Below are 23,330 nucleotides of genomic sequence, written 5' to 3'. Positions count from 1 at the left end.
ATGCTGTAACAGTATTTTATTATGCACATTTACATATTCTCTGGATTAGTGTATCATAGGCTCTTGAAATTGTCACGCTCATGTAGTAAATGTTCTTTAACAATACCCTTTCACTTTTCATCACCACAATATATACAATTAATATTAAATGGTGGTAAAAGCAAATTACAGCATTCCATAAATTATACACAAGACTTACACTTGAAGAGTTAAAGCCAACTGGCCTATACTTTAATGGAAGAAAAATTCAAAACACATGGCTACAACTTACAAGAAATTCAAAATATATTTCTGGTATATAAAACCATGTACAATTAACTCCAGTGAAGTGCTTTTTTGCTTGAAACAACAATGTAGTGGAAAGGTTATTGCATAACTCACCCTGGCAATAGGTGTAGGGCTGCCAAGAACCACAGAAACAATCCTTACCAAAATAGTAAACTATTGCCATTCTCAAATCTTTCTCTCAATCCTGTTTCTCTTCCTCTCTTTGATTCTCAATATTAGCATAACTCACTCTCCATAATTTAGTCCTTCAACTACTCAGACTTCAGATTACTTAGTCTGATAACAAGTTAAGTACACTCTTACCCTTCTCAACTATTGCACTATCATCCATGCACACATACAAATCCTTTAAATCTGATAGCAAATCCACTGTTAAATGTTCTTTTGTTCCAAACAGACAAGTTCACAGGTTAGTGGGACCTGTAACTTAAGAGGTAAAACTTGTGGAAATGAACATGTTAATTAGTGTAGGGGGTTTGAGAAGTATACAAATACTGTTCTGATTTTTTTTTTTAGCTTGTCATTAAATGAAAACAAGATCTAGATTCTAGCATCTCTAAAGCTTCTGTGTGGGCTTTGTAAAAGGTATTGACACTATGGTGATACAGCTACAACACTGCAGATGTGCTGCCATGATGCTTCCTCCAGCAAGGGAAGAGGTTTTTCTACTGCTGTAGGTATATTACCTCTGAGGCAATAGCTACATTTACGGGAGGGGTTAGGTCAGCCTGTCAGAGGATGGAAAATTGTTCACAGCCCTGACCAATATAGCTAAGTTGACTTAAGTCTGTATATTGACTAGGCCCTAAACTAGGATTTAGATATATTAACTAATGTTCTAATAGTTCTAAACCATAGAGCCTTAGTGACTGCTTATGAACTTAGCATGTGAAAGGCTTTGCAGCACACATGGTGTTAAGTCAGTAAACTCTACATTCAGTGGTGTCAGAAAATCCAAAATCTTGACACATGGGACAGTTATTGTGGGACCAGACCAGACAGCACATCTGCAATTTGCAAATGACATTTGTGAACATAACACAATAAGCTTCCATCTATAAGAGTATTTTTGGTATTTAAAGTTGACAAAATACTGTAGACTGTAAGTACCTCTTCCAGTCAGTAATAAGTTACACGGAATGGTCTTCATTTACAAATTGCAGAATCTTAAACCCTTGCCTGTCTATTAACAAGAGAGAGCACCATTACAAATCAGATTATAATTTTATTTCTCCAGTTGAAATGATACAAAAAGATGACTCCAGTGTGGGTTACCAGCAAGGTAGTGCACTGCCAAACAGCTGAATTCAAGCAAGGGTTCGCTGCCTAGGTTTTATTCTTGGATATAGCTGCAAAATAAAAAGAAAATACCAAACTTTTAGCTGTGATCATTAGAAAATCAAGACTATAATGTATAACCCACTTCCACCCACAAGGCTAGCTTTGATTACATTAGTGGATTGTAAATAAAGCAAAAAGGGTAAGACATTTCATTGACTTGTCCACTAGATTATTTAATGTATTTCTTCAGATTACAAAGTGACAGGCAAGTCTGAACAATTTGAGAAGAAACTGTTAGCAATAGGCAACTCAAACCTCCTTACAGTTAGATTTACCACGCTTCTGCATACAGAAGAATTGCCATTCTAAATCAGACCAGTGTTCCATGTAGCCCAGAATCCTGTCTCTAACAGTAATACAAAAATGCTTTTAATAAAAAACTGCAAGCATCCTCTGCCCACAAAGGAAGCTGTTTCAGTCCTGTTAGTCACCTCATGTAAATTTGCATGTTATCTATATGTCTCTCTTAAATTCTACTAATTTTTGACATCTCTTTGTGGTAGTAATTCTACAGATATAAGAACGCTCAGATATCACTCAGAATAAAGAACTCCATACACATTTTCTCAAACCACACAAAAAGCAAGCTTCCTCCAGAAACTCTACACCATTCCTGCAACATTCTTGACAGGGGGGATGTCACCTTCCTGAGTACGAGTTTTGAAGACCTGAGGAGCTCTGTGTTGGTTTAAAAGCCTTGTGCCTCTCGCAAACAGTTGGTCCAATAGAGGATATTACTTCATCTACCTTGTCTCTACCTATTTCCTGGAACCACAACGGCAACACCACCTCTTGCATAAAATCTATAGAAGCATTGTTATGTATATAGCATCACCCATCGTGCTTTCTAAACATTGAACAAGGGAATAATATCCTCCCCAGATCTCGATTCAAGCACTGAAAACAGAGAAAAAGACAAGGAAGGGTAAAATAGTATGATGTGTTTGGTAAATACTTGTCATAGGGACCATCTCTGTGGATACTCCAGGGCTGGAGCACTCACAGGAAAAAAAATGGTGGGTGCTAGGCATTCACTGACTGTTCCCCTTCCTACCAGGGTTTGCCAGAAGCCTTGACAATCAGTGACTTCTGCCCTCTCCCCCAATTAGATGTTCTATGGCAGACAGGAGCTGCTAGGAAGGTAGAGGGGAGGAATGAAGGCAGTGCACACACAGGCTGTGTCTACACTGGCACGTTCTTACACAAAAACATGCTGCCTGTCTACACTGGCCGCGCGTTCTTGCGCAAGTAAACTGACGTACTATAGAAAATCAGGGCTTCTTGCACGAGAACTCTGACGTTCCCTCTCAGGAAGAAGCCCTGATATGCATTTTGGCCACATCTAGCTTCTGGGCAGCTGACTAGAACACATTCTGAAACTCCCACCAGGAATGATCCAAGCCACAAACTAGTTACACTTAATTTATTTAAATATCTTCATGTGCCAAATATCAAGGTTGCTCACAAAAGGCACCACACTATATTTACTAGGGATGTACACATTTGTTTAAAAATGTAACCATGCAACCACTAAAAGTCATAGTGGTTACATGAGCCCGCAGCAAAGCCACCTCCCTGGGAGCAGGGCCGGCAGGGGCTGCTGATGGCCCCACTCCCAGTTTGTGGGCTTTGCTGCTGCAGTGAAGCCACCTTCCTGGGAGTGGGGCCAGCAAAGGCTGTCATGTCAGCTCTGCTCCTGGGGAGCTAGCGTGCAACCTGTGACGGGGTGGGGCGGGGAGAGAGGAAGGAATGCAGACAGGTCAGCCAGCCAGAGCAGTCGCTGCCTGTGGCGACAAAAGCTGCTTTGGTTGGCTGGCCTAGTGTCCTGCCAAAGAAAAGTTAAACAACAGGCAATATTTAAGAGAGAAGAAGGAAGAAGCTTAAGGTAACTTACCCCCAAAAGATTTTTAGGTACATAGCCTTCTTTATCGTTCAGGCGAGCCCACCACCAATCTGTTTCATTATCATCCTTGCATCTCAGAATAGTAATGGCATCTCCTTCGTGGAATGACAACTCATCATTATTCTGGGCTTCATAATCCCATAGAGCATACACAACTCCTTTGTTCATGACTCCCAACTTATCTTGTACTCCTGTTGCCAGGAAATAAAAGGTAAACAAGAACATTACAGATGGTACCAGTACTTTGACTTTATCCATTTGGGATTTTGAGTCCTCTCCAATGGGACATGCTAAGAGACTTTCATTCTACCACAATTTAAGATTGTCAGTATTTCCATTATAAAATTAATTTTTCCCAAGAATTTAACAAACATAAAACTGATATGGCATAATAGTTGTCAGAGAACATTAGCGACATGTTTTTTCTTTTCATTGCCTGTGTGTAACTATTTGTTGAACTTATGTTACTAGAAGCAAAGGTGCAAATCGCTCATACTAGACTCATACACACTCTCTAGAACAACAGGTTTAGAGTTTCTCTTGTCTTGCTTAGTTATTGCAGCATTTACAATATATATCTTCACACTGCAAATCTGCCTAAAAGAGAATGTTAAAACCCTAATTATATCTTTACACTCTCTTTGGTGTAAGTTAGAATCTTAATTTAATTTCTGCTTCTAGAAAGATGTTTCTTTTGGGATATATGCACTGAACTTAAAAGTTATAGGTCATCTGCCTCATGAATTCAGTAAACCAGATGCATAACTACTCATAAGCAAGTCAAATAAGTTTAGATCTTCAGTCTCCTGGTGTTATCTGCTAGAAGTTTGGGATCTTTGGCAAAATTCCATGTGAAATTTACATGGCAACACTTTCTAACTCTCAAACCTGATTTTAAAGAGACATTTAAAAATCACATACAGTGTCACAGGGAACCAGGGAGCCGACTTGACTGGGGGAAGGGGGAGAATGACATGGCCTAAGAAACAGCCAAAAAGTATTTTCAATGAACCAGAGTGTAGGGAAGGGCAATGTTAATTTCAAAGACATACCTAGAGCCTACAGAACTTACACTAGCACAGGGGTTGGCAATCTTTGCAAACCAAAAAGGCAAACTACATCAAAATTCAGAACAAGAGGTAAAAAAAAGCCATATAAGAATGCCCATTTGCATGACTGAAAATATACAATTTAATATTATTGATAATAGACATGATTAATCATGGCATAAATGAAACACTGTACTCACAGACTTTATTTAATGGGACCTCTGCTGCTGCTGGGGGTGTAGTTTGTGGATGTGGGTGTGCAGAAGTGAGGTTTGGGGTGTATGAGGAGCTCAGGGCAGGACTGCGTGGGAGGTTCAGGAGGCAGGAGCAGACACTGGGAGTCAGAAATAGAGTATGGGGGGGGAGGGGAGGTCTGGGGCTTGATTACCTTACTTGGCCAGGGCTGGGATGCTGCACCTGGACAGTAGTGGCTGGACAAGAGGCCAGGCCAGGATTGTTGCAACCAGATCATGGCCTCCCCTCTTACCCATGCCACAGCAGGAGGGGGACCGCCACCAGCCCTTCCTGCAGCCATATGGGGGGCTGGACCCTGGGGCCTGCCCCAGGATCAGGGCCAGGGCCAGGACACTGCAGCCAGATGGGGCCTTGGCCGGGCCCGACTGGGGCCTTGTTGGGCGGGCTTTGTTTTTAAATAAAGTAAAATATGTCTAACACAAAAGATTTCAACACTGTCTTTATTTATGGCAGGGGTGGGAACCTTTTTTTTTGGGGGGGGGGGGGGGTCAGGGGCCACAGAAAAATCATTCGGAAACCTTACAAGTAAGAAGCAAAAAACCCTCAATCCTTACCAATGTGGCTCCCAATTGAGACAACTCATTGCCCTGGTGCTCCAGCCCCATGGTGGGGGAAAGGGGCAGGAAGGACACAGATTCAAGACCTTAGGCCAGATTAACTCTTCAACGGTTCCAGGGTTAGTGGATTTTGTGGGCCCCCCAGGCTCTGAACTTAAATGAGGGGGTTAAGTGTGTGGGACAAGGCTGCCAGTGAGTGGGATAGTGATGGGGGTGCAGGATCTGAGTGGGAGGTAAAGTGCCAGAACGGTGAGGGTGGGAGGTAGAGTGCAGAAGCAGGCTGAGAGTAGGGTGTCTGACTGAGGGGGAGGGTGGAGGAGCAAGAGAGGGTACAGAGTCAATCCAGGAGGGAGGTGTCTGGCCAGGGGTGAGGAGGCAGGAGCAGGCTGGGGGTGCAGGGTTTCGGCAAGGGGATGAGTGAGGGGGCTGGAGGTACAGGGTCTGGGCATGAGAGGAAGAGGGTCCACTTGCTTTCTTTCACACAGCTCCCAGCACCACCTCCTGCTGTTCCCATTGGCCAGATTTCAACCAATGGGAGCAGCAGGGAAAGCCTTCAGGAAGGACGTCCTTGAGTTGCTATTCCCTCATCGGGAGGGAGGGGAAAGGGAAGCAGCGGCGTGTGTAGCTGCTTCTTCCCTGAAGGCCAGATCTGGTGAGTAGCCTCAGGGCTTTCTTTCTTCTCCCCCTAGAAGCTGGTGCTGGCATTCCCATCTTGGGAGGGAGGGACCACAAGGCTGAAGCTCCAGCGTGGGCTCTCTGGTGCGATTGGAGCGAAGTGTGGGCTGAGCTGGAGCTGCATAACTCTCTACTGAGCCATATTTGACTTGGGACCCATAGATTGCCAGCCACAGCACTAGCAATTTGGTAGTTAGCGTGGAGAAAACAGACAATTGAAGAAAGTTATAAACGTTTGTAAGGGGAATTATCAAGCATACACACTTTTCCACCTACCGTACAAAAACTGGGAACACTGAATATAACCCTCCTCCATCTCCTCACACTTGTCTGCAGCAGTTTCTATATCACTTATAGTTGAAGCAAAAATTGCTGCCCCGGATTCTACAAGTAGTTTACATAGATGAACACTATTGCAAGAAGCTGCACAATGCAAAGGAGTCCTGAAACAAAGCCAAATTTAATCATCAAAATGGGCTAAGGACTACACATCCATCCTGCAACAAATAGTTCAGTCATTCTTTAAAAGTTAGCACTAAAAGAAGATTGTTTTCACTTTAGCTACATTCTCCACATAAGAGTTAAATAAAAACCTAGGAGAAAAGGCTGAAGCCAAATGGAACAAAGAGATTCTAACAAGAATTGTAAGTTTTCATGACATTTTGCAAGGCTGTAGTATCTTAGCTTTACAGGGCAGAGAGGATTGTGCCAGGGAGAGAGTAGATGGCAAGGTAAGAAGGTTCACAATAGCTCAGCACAGCAAATTCTTTGAGATCTCACATACACTAGTGCTACAGGACAAAGAAACACTACCCATGTGCTCAAGACCAAAAACTTTTCCTTAGCAGTATCAATTTGCTTCTTGAATATGTCCCTGTTCTTGCTCATGCTCTGTTCTGAAGCTATAAAAGGGGGCTGTCACACTGCATAATGTCTTGCAATGGTATGTACAGAAACCCAACTTGCTACTCTGCAGGTGTCAGTATCAGGGAGACAACCAAGGCTGCTTGGATTCTTGTGGCATATGCTCCCAAAATGTATGTCGTGCAGCTTGAAACAAAACATGATGCATCCGGAGCTCCACTTTGACAGCTTCTGGATAGAAATGGCCTGCCTTTTCATCCTTTCCATAAATGATACAAAATATCTACATTTCCTAAATGACTTCATTCTGTAGATAAAAGGTTAGGGCCCTACACACATACAAGCAATGTCACATCACCTCTTCCCATTGGTGTATGGTTTAGAGTCAAACACAGATTAATGAGAGTCTAAGACCACTTAAGGATGCATATAAGATGAAGTCTCATAAATACCTTATTTTTGTGGAAAACTGTGGGGGGAAGGGTAAGGGAGATCTGCTATGAGCTCACTTAATTTCCCTATTCTTTTGGCCAACGATTGCGACTAAAAATACTACCTTTCTTGAGAAGTACAGTAGAAAGCAGAATGACAGAAGCTCTAACATTACTTTTGTTAGAGTTGGTAAAGCCAGGGTCAAGACCCAGGCTGTTCTGGGTTTTTGCCACAGGAGGGAAAACTGTTACCTATCCTTTCAGGAATCAAAATATGACTGGGTGTGAAAACACAGAATACATGTCTATCGGTAGGTAAGACACACCGATGGCTGCCAGGTGTACCCAGAGGGAAGTTAGAGACAATCCTGCAGATTTTAAGGATAAAATAAAGTCTAGCATATACTGAAAACTTGATCCCAAGGGGGGAATTTTTCTGTTGGTCACACCAGAACATAAACCATTTCCACTTCATTGAGAGGCATTTCCTGGTAGAATCCTTTCTACAGCTGCTGAGCAGGCCCTTTCCAGTTTTGATGTTGATTCAGATTGCCTCAGATGTAGGATGCCTGGGGTGGGCTGGAAAGTCCTCCCCCTATTCTGAATCAAGCAGTGTCACGGGTAGAGAAATGTCTTGTCTGACAACTGCAATAACTCAGACTACCCAAATTAATGGGTCTAACCCAGCACTATGGGAATGACATGAGCCTTGTCTTGTTTGATTTTTCCTCAATACTTTTAGTAACAGAAATTGAGGAAACATGTACCTCAGGGTCCACACCCATCGTATGAGGAAAGCATCTCTCAGAGAACTCAGGCCCTCTTCGCTTCTTTCTCATGAGGCATACACCTTGTCTGTCTCTGCCTACAATGTTTGAGGGACCCTGACACAACCTGAGAGTTGGTAGGCAGATGACAGAATAGATATTCCAACCCTTTCCCAGGTACAAATTACTTTTCAGCCTGCTTCACTAGTAGTGGAACTGTGACAGGTGTCTGCCAAACCTTTATAGGTTTGATGGTGGCTTTGGTGAGCACTACTCTACCCAGCCCTGAGCTGTGCAGAATGTCTAGTAATGCAACAGGGCTTCCTGGACCTTTTTCAGGAGAATGTGCAATTGTTCTGTCACCCTTTTAACCAAGACCTAGAATGCCTTAAAATCATTACAGCAGGGAGGCAGGAATCACTGCCTTGTTGGGAGAAGAGGATAAGGTCATCAGCATGATGGCACCTTGTTCCTGTTGGTCATCTCCTCCAGACTGTTGAGACTTAAGGCCGACGGTGCTCTTTCTCTACCCTGGAAACCTTACAACTATGAGGATCCACCCTCTGTCACATAACATGGATAAATGGGGTGACAATGTCTTGGGTCTTTCAGGCCCCATACTGCCATTGCGGTATCTATACCCTCTCAATACAAGGCCTTAAGATGATGAATATCACTGTGTATAGGGAGGGTTCTTCATTGCACAGGAGTACTGAGACACTGCACAATAGAGATACCTTGTCTGAGCTCAACTCTTGCAAGACACTCTCTGAGAAGTGATCCAGGATGTGTGTCCCCCATATTCTTCTTTTGACTCTAATCCCAACTTCAGCAGAAAAACTCTTTGTCCTGGAGGAGGTAATGATGACCTGCCTCTATGATACTGACAACAGTCTAGCTTGACTGCAGAGATATCTGTACTGAATGATATTGCAGTACTGGACATGTGACTCCAGAGTATCACAGTGACTCTAGTTTAATAAAATACAGTAGTTTCTGTAACTCAGGCCATTGGAGACAAAGAGACATCAGTGTAGATGCAGCAGCTGTTGATGGTGCCAAATTACCATTCTTGGTTCTGGAATGCGTTGTGGCCTTAATTTCTGATGAAGCCTCAGTATCAGATGGTTCCAATCTGGAGCTCAAGGTGTCTCCTGACTTGGTACAGGAGGGAGACTTTTGACTCTTTTTAGAGGACTTAATGGGGAGAGACAAGTGCAAAGGCTATGGGAGATTTTGTGTCCCTTCTGTTTGCTTTGGCTATCCTCACCTAGGTCTTTTGAAGTAGGTAGGGAGTGCTTTGGAACTAGCTACAGAGCCTGTCAGGAATGTTCATATGTTCTTTCATTTTGGGAGGGTGGCAGAATGTCCCCTGTCAGAGCTTCTCATCACTCTCACAGACCTCTCCATGAAGAATCTTCTGGGTCAAAATTCCCTTGACTATTTTGTCCTCCTTAGAAACAACTAACAGATACTGCACCTGGAAGAGACATGGGTTTCTGCAGGCAGTCCAAGCAAGTGTTGTGATAATTTGTTACCAGAAATAGCTTCTGGCAGGCTATGTAGTTTTTGAAGCTTGGGATCCTTGGCATACTCTCCACATTGTTGTTGGAAGAACTAGAGCAGGGGTTCCCTCGACAAAATTATTTGGTGGCCTCAGAGTATGGCCACTAACTGTCATCGGTGGTCATAATTATGCTTTTTTCTAAAATACTTAATTAACATTAGGAAAAACAATTAAATATGCACAGATTTATATCCAAATCATTGTAATTATATTTGCAGGATTTTTTGGCAGATTCAATAATAAAAGTAATGCTGCCTCCCACTTTGGCTGCCCCATCCAAGGCTTATTGGGTCCTGGGGCTTACTGTGAAAAATGAAACTTACATGTTTGTTAATATGACTTTTTTCAGCAATTCCCAGGACCCATTAAGCTTTGGACGGGGGGCCACAAAGGGTGGCAGCAGGGGCCAGAGACAATGGTGGGTTGGATGCAGGGGACCGGAGGCAATGGATGTGAGTCCAGGAAGGCAGCAGGGTTGGCGGGGGGAAGAGGACGGGATGAATACAGGTATGTGGGAGGTAGTGAGGGCCAGAATTTATGGGGTGTCGAATGGCCAGGGTCTGGTGTCTGCTGCCATGTGGCCAGAGCCCAAAGCTAGGGATAAGGAACTATGTGGCCAGAACCAGGGAACCGAGCCCTCTGCCACGCAGCCAGAGCTAAGAGTCATCAGCAGTGTGGCCAGGACCACATATCAGCCAGCGCCAGCTCCCACCAATCCTGGGAACAGAGCTGTGTGTCAGTGCCTGCTGCTGTGCAGGTGGGGCAGGGGATCAGCACCAGGGACCGAGGCTGCATGGCTGGAGCCAGCGTCTGCCACTGCATGACCAGAACTGGGGCCAAATGCCAACTGAAGCTCTGCATCTGAGACCCGGGGTCACCTCCTATTGCCCTGCAGCCAGGGTCAGCTGTGGCCAGAGTCATCTGAGGTCACAGCCTGTGACCACAAGGTCATGTTCCTGAAGTTCTACCACTGACGCCTGCTGCTCACAACTCCTCATCCCAACATAGGTCAAGAATTCATCCTGCAGTGTTATAGAGAATATGGTGTGTAGTAGAGGAATCACACTGCTCCACAGACCGGGGTGGGAATACCAAAGTTTAGGAAATAAAACCCCAGAAATCTATCCTACCAGATTAAAGACTAACTTAAAACCCATCTCTACAGAAAGCTTAAGTAGTCAGCACAAACATTAAAACTTTATCCTAAACCATGCTCAGTAAAAAGAAACTATTAATATGGTGGTAATATGGCAAACCCCAGTGGAGCATGAGCAGAATGAGGGGGCATGTCAGGACCAAACAGACACTAAGAAAAAATCTTTGGTCCTGGGTACATTTTGCATATGCACAAACCTGAAATGTATTACACATAGAGACAAGCACTCAAAGAACTATGGACTATATGTTAGGATCCATTTTTTTAAACTTACCTTTTTAAAAAAAAGCAATGGAAAGTTTTAAATACTGATTATACAAAAAAGACCTTATAGAAAAGTATATATATTCACATATTTTTAATAAAGTAGTTTACCCTAATACTGCTAAATTATAACAGTCCACAGACAAAGGATCCATGAAGGTAAAACTACGTTTGGATAAAAATGGGGAAGGCTATGTATTTCAAGTCAAAATTATTAAACATATGGGAGACATTATAACTATATACAGGCAGTCCCCGGGTTACGTCAACCCATCCGATCCCTACTTATGAATGGGGTGAGGCAACCCTGCACTAGCTGCCCCTCCCCCCCCAGCAGACCTCTGAGACGTGCTGCGGTCCCGCCGCCCATGTCCTCCACGGCAAGAAAAACCGCTCCGCGTCTCCCTGGTCTGCTGGGGGTGGGGGTGGGGGCGCAGCTAGTGCGGGATGCCTCCCCCACTGTCGCCGCCTCCGGCGGCACAGGGGGCGCTTCCCTCCAGCAGACCAGGGAGACGCGGAGCTAGCCCCCCCTCCTGCAGACCAGGGAGACGCGGAGCGGCTTTTCTCTCCGCGTAGGACGCGGGCAGCGGGACCGCGGCGTGTCTCAGCGCTCCCACTGCCTGCGTCCTCCGCGGCGAGAAAAGCCGCTCCGCGTCTCCCTGGTCTGCTGGGGGGGGGTGGGAGGCGCTAGCTCCGCGTCTCCCTGGTCTGCTGGGGGGTGGGGGGAGCTAGCTCCGCGTCTCCCTGGTCTGCTGGGGGGAAGTGACCCCCGCGCCGCCGGAGGCGGCAACAGTGGGGGAGGCACCCCGCACTAGGTGCCCCCCCCCCAGCAGACCAGGGAGACGTGGAGCGGCTTTTCTTGCCGCGGAGGACGTGGGCTGTGGGACCGCCGAGACGCGCCACCTGACAGGCAGTTCAGCCGGCGCTGCCCCGCACACCGCAGGGGAAGCGCCCCCCGTGCCGTGGGAGGCAGTGACAGTGGGGGAGGCACCCCGCCCCGCCAGCTTTGGGACCATTGGCCCCGCGGACACCTCTGGGCAGTTCCAACACCCCCCGCTGTCGGCTGGAAGGAGGGTCCTGAGAATAAAGCTTGAGAATAAAGGACCGAGGGAAGTGAGGTGTGGGAGAATAAAACTGAGCTCTGGAGAAATGTTTGGCTAGGGTTTCCCCTACAATATGTACCAGTTCCGACTTACATACAAATTCAACTTAAGAACAAATCTACAGTCCCTATCTTGTACGTAACCCAGGGACTGCCTGTAGTTAAATATAAACAAAACACAATAGAATTTTCTTATTTTTTGGAAGAAACTGTGCATTACACACTTAGGTGAACATTTAGTAAAGTCATGAATTTCAGTGTTTCAATCACTAAGACTATGTCTAATGCTACAGACCTTACAGATGTATGGATTCAGCTGTGGCATGTAAGATCTCCCATGTAGCAACTACATGCTAATATGAGAGCAATCCTGTCAATATAATTAAAGCATGCCCAATGAACAGTGAGCATCCCCCGCCAACATAATGTCATCCGCACTGATACTTCTGTTAGTATAACTTATGTCAATTGGCATGTGTGTTTTTTTCAAATCTCTGAGTGACATAAATTTTACTGTTGAAAGTTCTAGTGTACATATAGCCTAAGCATTGACAAATAGGTAATTTGGGAAATATATAATAATCTGATCCCTATATATCTCTCCACTAAATATTTTCAAAACATGTATGAAAACTGACTGAATTGGGACTTTGAAGTTAAAAATGCCAGCATGCTTACCATCCATCACTGTCTGCTGCATTCACATTTACACCAAAGTCAAGCAGAAACTTTACAATGTGGTGATGGCCAGCACACACTGCATTATGCAAAGGGGTAATTCCTTCATCATTAGGTTTGCTGGGATCATCAACCTATGGGAAAAAATTGCAATACTTAAGCCGAAGCCACTTCTTTCACTGAAAAAATGTGGAACAGACTGGTTACATTTGGAAAAGTTTACCTCATAAATGATCCTTTGTACCAGATCAAATTCTCCCTCCAAAGAAGCATCAAGCAGGAGCGCTAACGGGTTGAACTTTACCCTCAAACCATGACCAGTTCGTTCAGAGTTAGGTTTCTTCAGGTTGGTACGTTTAGTCTGAGTGGAGGAAAAAGCAGATGTCCTTCCAAGTTGCATAAATATTACAACACATTTCATTTTAACCAAACAAGCATTAGTGTGTTCCTAAAATGCTAATTAAGATCTGTCAGCATTTCCATTACAAAATCACAATGGTAGCTATCAAGCCATAAAAGTACTAATTTTATTAAGTGAAAATCTGAAAGTTATTCCAACAAAACAAAGATTAATGTTTAAAGAAAATGGGTAGAAGGTACAGTAGGTTTATACTTTGTTCATTCTTCATTTCAGAATATTGTCATTTTAAATCCCATCTGACATCACAAATGAGAGCCAGTCTGATAGGCTCATATTAATCTCTGGCAAGACTTTGGTCTCATTACAAATTAAACAATTCAGCATGACTGGCAATCTCTGCTAAGAAGAATCTCAGGTTTAAAGTTAGCAGGAGTGTACATTACAGGTGAGGACCGAGGGACAATAATTTGCTACACTCTTTGAAGTGGGGAAGGAAAGTTTTCATAGAACTTGACTATTTTATGTGTTTTTCTAGCCAGCAGTTTCAGAAAAAAACATGTTCACAAAATCTGAACCATTTTCAACTGAGTTTTGTTACACAATATTTTATATCACTCAGATGCATTCTTCCCAAGTATCAGTAAAATGTTTTAGCAATTGTGCCTTATGTGGATTACAGCCTATAGAATTTTGAAACGTGTGTTTTAAGATTACTGTTATACTTAAATTTGGGGGAGGAGGAGGGAGATTATCTTCCCCCCCACCTCCCCAAAATATCCTACACCTATTCCCATAGGGCAAGGGTCTCCAACCTTTTTGAACACAAGATCACTTTTTTGAATTTAAGTGCAATCCAAGATCTACCTCAAATATAAATACCCTTGCCCTGCCTCCTTCCCACCCCTGCTCACTCCATCCTCCCTCTTTTACCTATCCTCACTCACTTTCATCAGGCTGGGGCAGAGGGTGCGGGTGAAGATTGTGGACTTGAATTAAGGGATCTGGAGTGTGAGATGGTCTCTGAGCTGAGCTTGGGGCAGGCAGATGGTATGTAGCAGGGTGCTAGGTGCAGGCTCTGGTGTGGCATTTGGATGCAGGGGTGCTCAGGGCTAGGACCAGGATTTGGGATGCAGTAGGGGGGTTCATGACTGGGGTAGGAGTTTGGGATGTGGGCACCAGCTAGACACCGCTGGTGGCTCCTGGTGGCTGGTGCAGTGGGGCCAGGAGTGGCCCGAGGCCGGCTGCAGCAGCTGGCGGTGCAATTGGCGCCCCTGCCTGCACGGGCGTCAGTGGCCGTGACGTCATCTCAGGGTGCCCCGGTGCACCCTGACGTCATCATCGGGCGCCTGAACCAGCTGCCTAGCTCAGCTAGGCTCACGGGCCGCCCCTGCGGGGCTAAGGCAGGCTCACCCCTTGCTCTGGCTCTGGCCCACTCCCTAAACAGCCAGCCAACTCCATCTCATGTCCTCTTGTGCCCCCTCTCTGCTCTGGGAAGAAAGGATACAGAATGGAAGAGGGGCACCTGTACATCAGCCCCCTTCCTTTCCCTCCCCTGCCCTGCACAGAAGGCTCCGTAGTGGAAGAGGGCATCTCCAAGGCAAAGGGCAGGAGATGAGCAGCACTGAGGGACAGGGCATCTGAAGTGCCAGCACTTGGTAGCCTCTTGGCCAAACTAGTTAGATCACCTGTAAGAGGCTCCAAGATCTACTAGTAGATCCCGACCTACTGGTTGGTGATCACTGCCATAGGGAATACAAGCAAGGCCCTGTATATTCTGGTCAAGTTAGATCTATATCATTCAGCAAGGTCCCTGGAGTCTAAGACAGCTGTAGATAAATGAAAAAGTAGATGTGCTCACAGTATTCTATAAGAAAGTGAATAAATACAAGCATAGCAGCTAATGAGTAATATTTTATATTAAATTCAATTTATTTTATGTTCTCAACAGATTTTGATAGTGACAGTGTTGTAGACACTGCCAGGCTGAAACTGGAAGCTTTTGCACCTGGAAGGGGGGCAGCTGGAGGTCTTGGCACCTGGGGAAGCCATGGAAGATAATTTGAATTGTGGGATAAGCACATTAGATGTTTCTGCTAATATAAACAACGTTGGCATTTATGTTGTTATTTTTGGGGCATATTTTGAAGGGAATATGGGTAGTTCACACCACCCAGTGCTGTTTTTTCAGACTGCTTACAGAATTAGGAAAGCATCACTGCCGCATTTTCAACTCAGGTTCATGTTTACAGTAATCTTTCCAACGCCTGACGTCAAAAATGTTTTTAAATGGAAATCTGATTCTGGAATTCAGCTCTTGGCAAGGAGTTATTTCAGGGAAAGTTCTCCAACTAATGCAGGGGTGGGCAAGAGAGCCTCCAAGGGCTGGATCCAGCCTGCCAAGCAGGTTGATTCAGCTCACGGATGCCCTGCCGCAACTCCACCCCAAGGTCAATCAGGGCCTGAGATGGGGGAGCATGTGAAGTCTCCTTCCCTTCCAGAGGCATGTAGTGCTTAGCGTGAACCGCCAGCTAAACAGCTAGAGGTTCACTCTAAGTGCTGTGCGCCCCTTGCAGGGCAGGGGCAGGTGCAGGGGCAGGGAGCGAGAGACTTCATGAGCTCTGTGTCCCCCAGGTCTTGATTGGCCTGAGGGCAGGGGGAACATGTAAATTCTCTTCTTGCTGCCAGAGGTATGGCGGGGGGAGACTTCACACACTTCCCCACACCCAGGCCTATTATGGTCAGTGGGTGGGGGATCACCCCCCTTCTGAAATTATTGCCCATCCCGAGCTAGGGGATATGCAGAACCCTGAACTTGCAAAACCACCAACAAAACATGTGCATATCCTTCCTTACTATCTAGCCAGAGTTACATCCAAAGCAATATTACTACAGAAACAGCATTCCTGTCAACTTATTCATAGGAATTTTCTATGGTGCTGTGTTCATTTTCCTTTTATTCCTTTGATACCAGAAACCTCTCATGATCTTGAATATCATTTAGCATAATCCTTTTGTCTTCCAGTCACCACAGGAGTACTTGACCATACGGCTATTGCCAAAGGCCAAGAATAATATATAATACAACTTTACTTCTGCAATCACTTACTAGAGGAAGTGGAGGAGGAACAGCTGGTGGCACAGGGACTTCATCTTCTATTGGGGAGCTGACCTCAGGTATGGGACTTGGTGACTGATCAGTGGAAGGGACTACTGCAGGATTGTTATTATTGTCTTCAGTTGTCTCAGATGTTTGGTTAGTGGTTTCAGTGCTAATCTGTTCCTCAGTGGCAGGAGAAGGCAATTCATTATCATTGGCATCTGATGAAGGAGGAGGTTCATCAGGAACAGCAACTATTGGTTGCACAGAAATAGGTTCTTCAATATTGCCATTGGTGCTAGTGTTTCCATTATCAACATCTGCCAAGTTGCCTATAAGCTCCTGTGGATTGCTTGGTTGATAAAAAGGAGCACTTTCTATTCCTCCCGCAAGTGTATTAAAGCGCTGGTACAATAACTTCTGTATATTCGGTCCACTGGGACCTTCAGGTTCAGTGATTGAGCTACGCTTCTTCAATGGCCTAGGAGCATTGGCTAATTTTCTTCTAAGAGCTTCAAGATCAGCATCACTTTGATATCGTAGGGGTGAATGCACTATAGGTGTAAGCTTAGTAGGACTGAGAGGTCGAGGAATGTTTTCCACATTGCTATTTTCACCTGATGGTGGAACGTTTTCCAGCTCTTGATCTTTTTCAGTGAACTCGGTCTGAGGCTGAGACTGTGGCTGTGATGTGTGGGCGGGCAAAGATCCATGAAGAAATGGTAAAGGCGAAGGAGAGGTTGACCCAGACTGTAAGACAGGTTTTCCATAAACTGAAGAGGAGAAAATAAAAGAGTGAGGGACTGTTCTGAATTTATACAAGATGTCATGCAATAAGCTGCTGGGTGTCAGCGTTGCTATTTATTCATAAATCAATATAGAAGAAAAGTTGTCAATAGCTATGTTATGTCATAATTTATCACTTTGTTGGCTGATCAAACTAGGATATCAATACTCATCTGTTAGCGATGAAGATACTTCTGATAGTTATAAACTAATCATGAACAAATGGTAAGAGGAAGATTGTTTAAGAGAAAAACCTACCACAAACTGCATTTCTTTAATCAAGCTCCGTACAAATATCTGAATACAACATATTATAACTAATACACTCCATACTGTTCCAATAGATAGTTTATATTTTAAATAAAGACATCTCTCAGCACATGCCTATTTCCCATCTCAAAAACTACAAATGGGGTTAAATTAAATAGTGATGCCATACTGTCTGAATAAGAAAAAACAAAAAATTCCTCTTTCCCCCCAAATTCAGGTAAGTTATTCAAACAACAAAATAATGCTTTTAAGGGAAATATATTTATATTAATTTCAACTAAATTATTATTTATTACAAACAGGTCAAAAACAAGTCTACCAAGTAGGTCTGAAGTGATAGGAATCTATTTCAAAGGGAAAAGCAATAAATATATATAGTCTACCTGCTTTTACTGATTTATTTAGAGTATTGTATACAGCTTGTTGATAGTTCTTTGGTGGTGTTGCTTGCTGAAGATACATTGAGTAGATGGAACTGGAGTTCACTGTTTGTGGTCCTTTTCTTGGAGACTGAGGCCTTGATCCTTTATCAGCTAAAAAAGGCCTGATAGCTACAGTTAAAGGGAGCTCAGGCCGGCCATCTCCACCAGGAAATAAGGAGGGACCAGAAGGCTGATATGTAGGGCTAGGTGGTACAGAAATTCTCTGCTGTATTTGCTGTGATGAACTAGGCTGATGTATATTGCTTGATGGTGGTAATGGAATAGGTCTTTGCCGATTTGTTATACTGGAGCCAGGTCTTGGTAGGCTGCCATCCTTCCGCCTTTCCAGTGAATTTGTAGAACATGTTCCTAATGGAACAGAGCTTGGATAGGTTCCATAGTTTTGAGGCAACTGCTTACTTACACCAGGGATGGTAGGTGGCACTTTCCCTATATCAAGACCCTACATTAGAACAATACAAGTAGTGTATGAAAAACTGGGCAAACTGCAGCATCTCATAAATAAAATAAAAATAACTATGAATAAAAATACATACAACTTAACTAATCAGATTCATATTCCCGAAGGACAAGGAATAAATAGTATATATTTACATATATATATACAGTTATGAACCAAGCTTTTAAAACTGTATTAGATATTATGCTTCTAGGAGAATTTTTCACAAAAGACAAAGATCAAAAGGATCACTATGTATCAGAGAGAAAGAGCATGCTCACATTTTATAAGTCCAGTGTAAAGACTTTGCCAATCGTTATATGTAAATATGAATCAAAAAAATATTTAAATAATAAAGGACCCAATTTTCAAACCTGAATGCCTCACTTCAGGCTCCCAAGTTTGCAGGTTTGACCCCCCTTCCCCCCCAATCCATTTGGTAATAAAGTGCAATAAACCTACATTGCGCTTTAACCAAAAAAAAAAAAAAAAATCATTCTTTGGCGCTTACAGTATACAAAAAAAAAATTACTGGGCAATGGTGCAAACGCAGGAGGACACGAAAAGGAAATACTGGCTGGCACAGTGCAATATGGATTTGAAGAATAAATGTTTTTTTTTTTTTAAGGATTTTGAATGAAAAGAAGAGGGAGATGACCGGTGGGAAAATGTGAAGTTATACCAAGCAGCAACAGCAAGTTGCAACATGAAAGATGTGAAACAGAGAAGGGAGGAGGAAACAAAACTTTTAAAGAGAAAAGATGAATAGTAAGAAAGGGCTTGAGGGAAAGAGTGGGAGAAAGTGAGAGCAGAGATGTACATGACTGGCAATACACAGAACCCCGAAGGTGAAGGAGATGATTTGAAACTAGGGATGTAAAGTTCCGTTTAATCAATTAACTAGAGTTAGATGTTATGTTTAACTGGTTAAGCTGGGAAGGAAGGCTGCCCCAGCCAGGCCAGGCCTGCCACAGGCAGGACTGCATTGGTCAGGCCAGACCCACTGCAGATGGGAGCTGCTCTGGCTGGAGAGCCTTCTGCTCGCAGTGCAGCTAGCTCCTCTAGTCAGGCCATGCATGCCGCAGACAAGGGCTGTTCCAGCTATGCTAGAGCACTCCCCCACCTGGCTGGAGTAGCCAGCCAGGCCAGGCTCACTGCAGGCAGGAACTAGTCCAGTCGAGCTGGTGTGCTCCCCACCTGCAGTGTGCCAGGCTGTTCCGGCTAGGCCATGCCTGCCACTTGGGTTGCCAGATGGTTGAAACAAAAATACTGACACCCCCCCCCCCCCAAAAAACCTGGGAAAAAAATTCTGTTGAAGGGAAACAAAAGGGGGGGGGGAGACCAAAGTTGTTGAGCAAAAAAACAAAAACAAACAAAATAAAAGCCCCCCCCCCCCCCAAAAAAAAATTTAAAACAGCATATTCCCTTCAAGAGTGAGAGATGGGAACAGGGGAGAAGTTGAGCACTAAGACCCAGGGGAAGGCATTGCTTCCCCTAGGTCTTTTGGCCGGAAGCCATTTTGTGCCAGCAGTCTTGGGGAACCAGGTAAGCAAGGGGGCTGGGGTTGTAGGGAGCCAGGGGAGAGGCCGGGCGCTGAGTGTTTGTAGGGTTGCCAGGTGCCCAGAATTTTTGCCTCCTGACCGGGGAAAAATTCAGAAAATACCGGACATTTTAGGGACTCCCAGCTGGGAGGCGGGGCCACGATCGCCGCTGGGTGCTTGTGATTACACAGAAGCCTGCTGGGGGCGGGGGGACTGGCTGGGAGTCCCAGCCACTCCCTCCGCCAGGCTTCTGATGCGATCAGAGGCTCCTAGTGCCAATCGCAGCCCTGCCTCCCAGCCTGGGAGTCCCAGCTGGGAGGCAGGGCTGCAATGGCCACTGGGAGCCTCTGGTCCCATCAGAAGCCTGGCAGGGGCGGAGGGAGTGGCTGGGAGTCCCAGCCACTCCTCCTGCCCACGTCAGGCTTCTGTCCGGTGCCCAGCTGGAAAAATCAGAGAATACCAGACACTGCACATGTCCGGGTATTGTCTGATTTTTTTTATGAGGCCGAGGGCACAAATACTGGACTGTCCGGTAAGATACCAGACACCTGGCAACCCTACCTGCTACACCGCAGGTGGAGGGCTGCTTGAGCCAGGCCAGACCTACTGTGCTGCATTGTGGATGCTCCAGCTTGTCTGGACTGCCAGTTAACTGTAATCAGTATTCCCTCTAAGATTTTTCTCTCTATGAGCGGAGTGAGTTTTCTCTTGTGCACCAATATTGAGGTCATGTGCGCTTGTTCAGATGTGTGCCATTGTGGAACCTAAATTATAATCTCTCACTTTCCCCCTCTGCTGCCATGTCTCCCATCCTCCCTTCGTCCCATCTGCTCCCCTCGTGCAAGCTGCTGCCCCCCCCCCCACCTCCTCTCTGCTGTTCTGGCTCCTTCACTTCTCACTCCCCTTAGCCCTTCTGGTACTTGCCCTACCTCCCCAACCTCACTGATTCCTGCACCTCATCTTCCCCTCTGTGCCCAGCCTTCCTCTAGCTCCCCTCCCCAACCCCTCTCCTAACACTTCCCTCTACCCACCTGCCCTGCCTCTCTCCTCTGCCCTCTGGTACCACTTCACTCCTCTCCTCTCCCGGCCCCATGTCTGCTCTTCTGCTTTACCCCCACAATCCCCATAGCACCTGCACCTTTCCTTACCCCCTGCACGCTCCTGGTGCCTCCCCATTTCCTCTCTGCCCCTGCCCTTCCAACACCTGCCCCCCTTTCCCTCTTCTTCCCTAGTTCCCCCCTCCTCACCACCTTATGCCCCAGTTCTCCTCACACCCCTCTGCGCCCTCACACATGACTTACTCCAACCCCCGCCCTCTTCATGGCCATCTCTTCTTTCAATCCCTCTTCTTCCAGCACCCACTCTTCCCCTCTCCTCTTTCTTCTTCTTGCCCCATTGCCCTTCCCCTCTCCTCTCCTAGCATCATCCTGCCTCCTCCCCTCCCCCACCCCCATTAACATCTTCCCATTCCCCCCACCCCTGCTCCTCCTGCCCTTTCCCCTCATTGTCTCCTCTTGGCTCCCTGGCATTTGTCTCTCCTCCACCCTTCCCCCTGGATGCCTTCCTCTTTCTTCTCCTGCCTTGACCCCTTCTTCTCCCCTCAGTACAAGCTCTTTCCTCTCTTCACCCCCACCTTCCACTTAGTTATCCCCCAGCCTCTTCCCTTATTTTCTGCCATCCTGACACTGCTGGGCAAGGCAGCATGGGGGGCAGCTTCCCTGTGTGCTGGTGCAGGAGCCAGGGCCACAGTGCTATTTTTAGTACTGTGGCCCCAGCTCAGGAGCAGCTGCACCATGGCCCGGCTCCAGTCCTGGCACATGGGGCAGCACGCTCCGTGTGCCAGGACTTGAGCGAGGTCCATGGTGCTATTTTTAGTACCATGGTCCTGGCCCCAGCAGCCACCATGCAGACGTGGCCCCAGCCATTCCCAGGGGCTGGGCCACACGTTGGGCAGCGGCCCCATCTGCCAGGACTGGAGCCAGGCCATGTTGCTACTTTTAGTACCACAACCCAGGCGTCAGCTCCAGCAGCTGCCACTCAGGCTGCGTGGTGAATGCCCAGCTGCTTCTGGGGTGGGTAGTCACCCACTATGTGGCCCCACCTCTGGGAGCAGCAGGGGCTGCAACTGCATGGCTCTGCTGAGGGGGTGGGCAGAAAATAAATTATTGGTGTGCACCCACACAGGCGCGCACTGTACAGGGAACCCTGCCAGTAACCATCACCAAGTAAAGGTGATGCTTACTAGTTAACCAGTTAACAATTCACATCTCTAGTTGAAACTTGATGTGATAAGAGATAGGAAGACAGTGAAGGAATTTGAAGAAGGGAAATGAAGAGGATTTTATTAGTGACATTTTTGATAAACTGAAGGGAAGAAGTAAGATGAGCAGGGACCAGAGGCAAACCCTGCCAGAGAGGACAAAGACATAGTCAGAAATTTTAGCAAAGATTCATAAAAATACTATAAAAATTTGACGAACATTATGAGGTCATGGTTTTTATATGCCCCAAGCTAAAGAGCACCAAATAAAAAACCTACCAGCTTATCAGTACTTCCTAATACTGAAGATGGCAAAGGCTGACTGGATACAGTTCCTTGTTTTAAAGCAGTATCCATGCTTGATTCCTTCCAGTCTGCATTGGAGATCTGAGGTGGTTTTGCCACGGGTGCTGAACTCTGTTTAAGTGTTGGCCAGTTTCCATCATTAGCTTGAAATAGAGGGAAAATGTGATATTTATGTATACCAATGCCCACCACAGTAAACAAGCAAAATATTTGAAGTGGAATGCATTATTCAAATTATCTTAACCACAACGGGATTAATATGATACCAAAAATCAAACAAGTTCTCATTAATGTCAGAGTCTGAGCCAGAAGAACATAACAAAAGCTTAACCACCAGGAACAACAGGCTATTTGTTACCCTTTTACATTCAAATTAATTATATTAAAATCAGTTCTAATGACACAATGAACATTTTGGTACTAACTGCAATTTCCGGTACCATATTCTAAAATTAAACTTTTTTAAAAAGTTTATCTATACACAGAAATATGCCATTAGAATTTAATATTTGATTTTTTTTTTGTGAACTACCGAGCTACATTGCTGAATTTAGCCTTGTATCAATTATATTATTTTATATCCCGAGTAACTGAATTGATGTCAGTAGTGTTTTTCCAAATCTGCACCTGTAAAACTGCATTCTGCAGAACAGAATTTGGCCCAGAATCATTGATATGTAGTAAGCTGTAAGTAAAGACCTGTTATAGCTGTGTGGTGCAACACATTAGTTCCAGCAAATTAAAATCTCCCAAAGTAGACATTGATGTCTTTCTTTTCTTCCCACTAACCTTAGTGATTATAAATGGCTCCCCATTTAACATTAATTTCTGAAAAATTAAATCTTTAATTAATTGAAAATTTCAAGCCATTGGCATATTTATTCATTCCATGCAAAATTATTATGCAGAGTTGCATGCAAACTGAAGCAG

At 45.1% G+C, this 23,330-nt stretch overlaps 1 protein-coding gene across 9 annotated transcripts in view; it reads right to left on the bottom strand.

The window, feature by feature from the left end:
• Position 1: 1 nt before the first annotated feature.
• The window catches only part of PPP1R13B (protein phosphatase 1 regulatory subunit 13B), a 158,180-nt gene continuing 134,851 nt past the window's right edge, over positions 2-23,330 (bottom strand). For all 9 annotated transcript variants that reach the window (XM_075926477.2, XM_075926476.2, XM_075926475.2 and 6 more), the window contains 8 exons: positions 22,374-22,543; positions 17,795-18,296; positions 16,365-17,128; positions 13,121-13,258; positions 12,898-13,031; positions 6,345-6,511; positions 3,524-3,723; positions 2-1,637 (listed from right to left, as the gene is read on the bottom strand). In XM_075926477.2, coding sequence (XP_075782592.2) covers positions 1,596-1,637; positions 3,524-3,723; positions 6,345-6,511; positions 12,898-13,031; positions 13,121-13,258; positions 16,365-17,128; positions 17,795-18,296; positions 22,374-22,543 — 2,117 coding nt within the window. In that variant the 3' untranslated portion in view covers positions 2-1,595. The remainder of the gene's footprint in view (positions 1,638-3,523; positions 3,724-6,344; positions 6,512-12,897; positions 13,032-13,120; positions 13,259-16,364; positions 17,129-17,794; positions 18,297-22,373; positions 22,544-23,330) is intronic.

Source organism: Pelodiscus sinensis, chromosome 5, assembly GCF_052426305.1.
Source record: "Pelodiscus sinensis isolate ZL-2025 chromosome 5, ASM5242630v1, whole genome shotgun sequence".
Taxonomy (NCBI): Eukaryota; Metazoa; Chordata; order Testudines; family Trionychidae; genus Pelodiscus; species Pelodiscus sinensis.
Note: the sequence above shows the minus strand (reverse complement) of the source record. Positions and strands in the feature narration are given on the sequence as shown.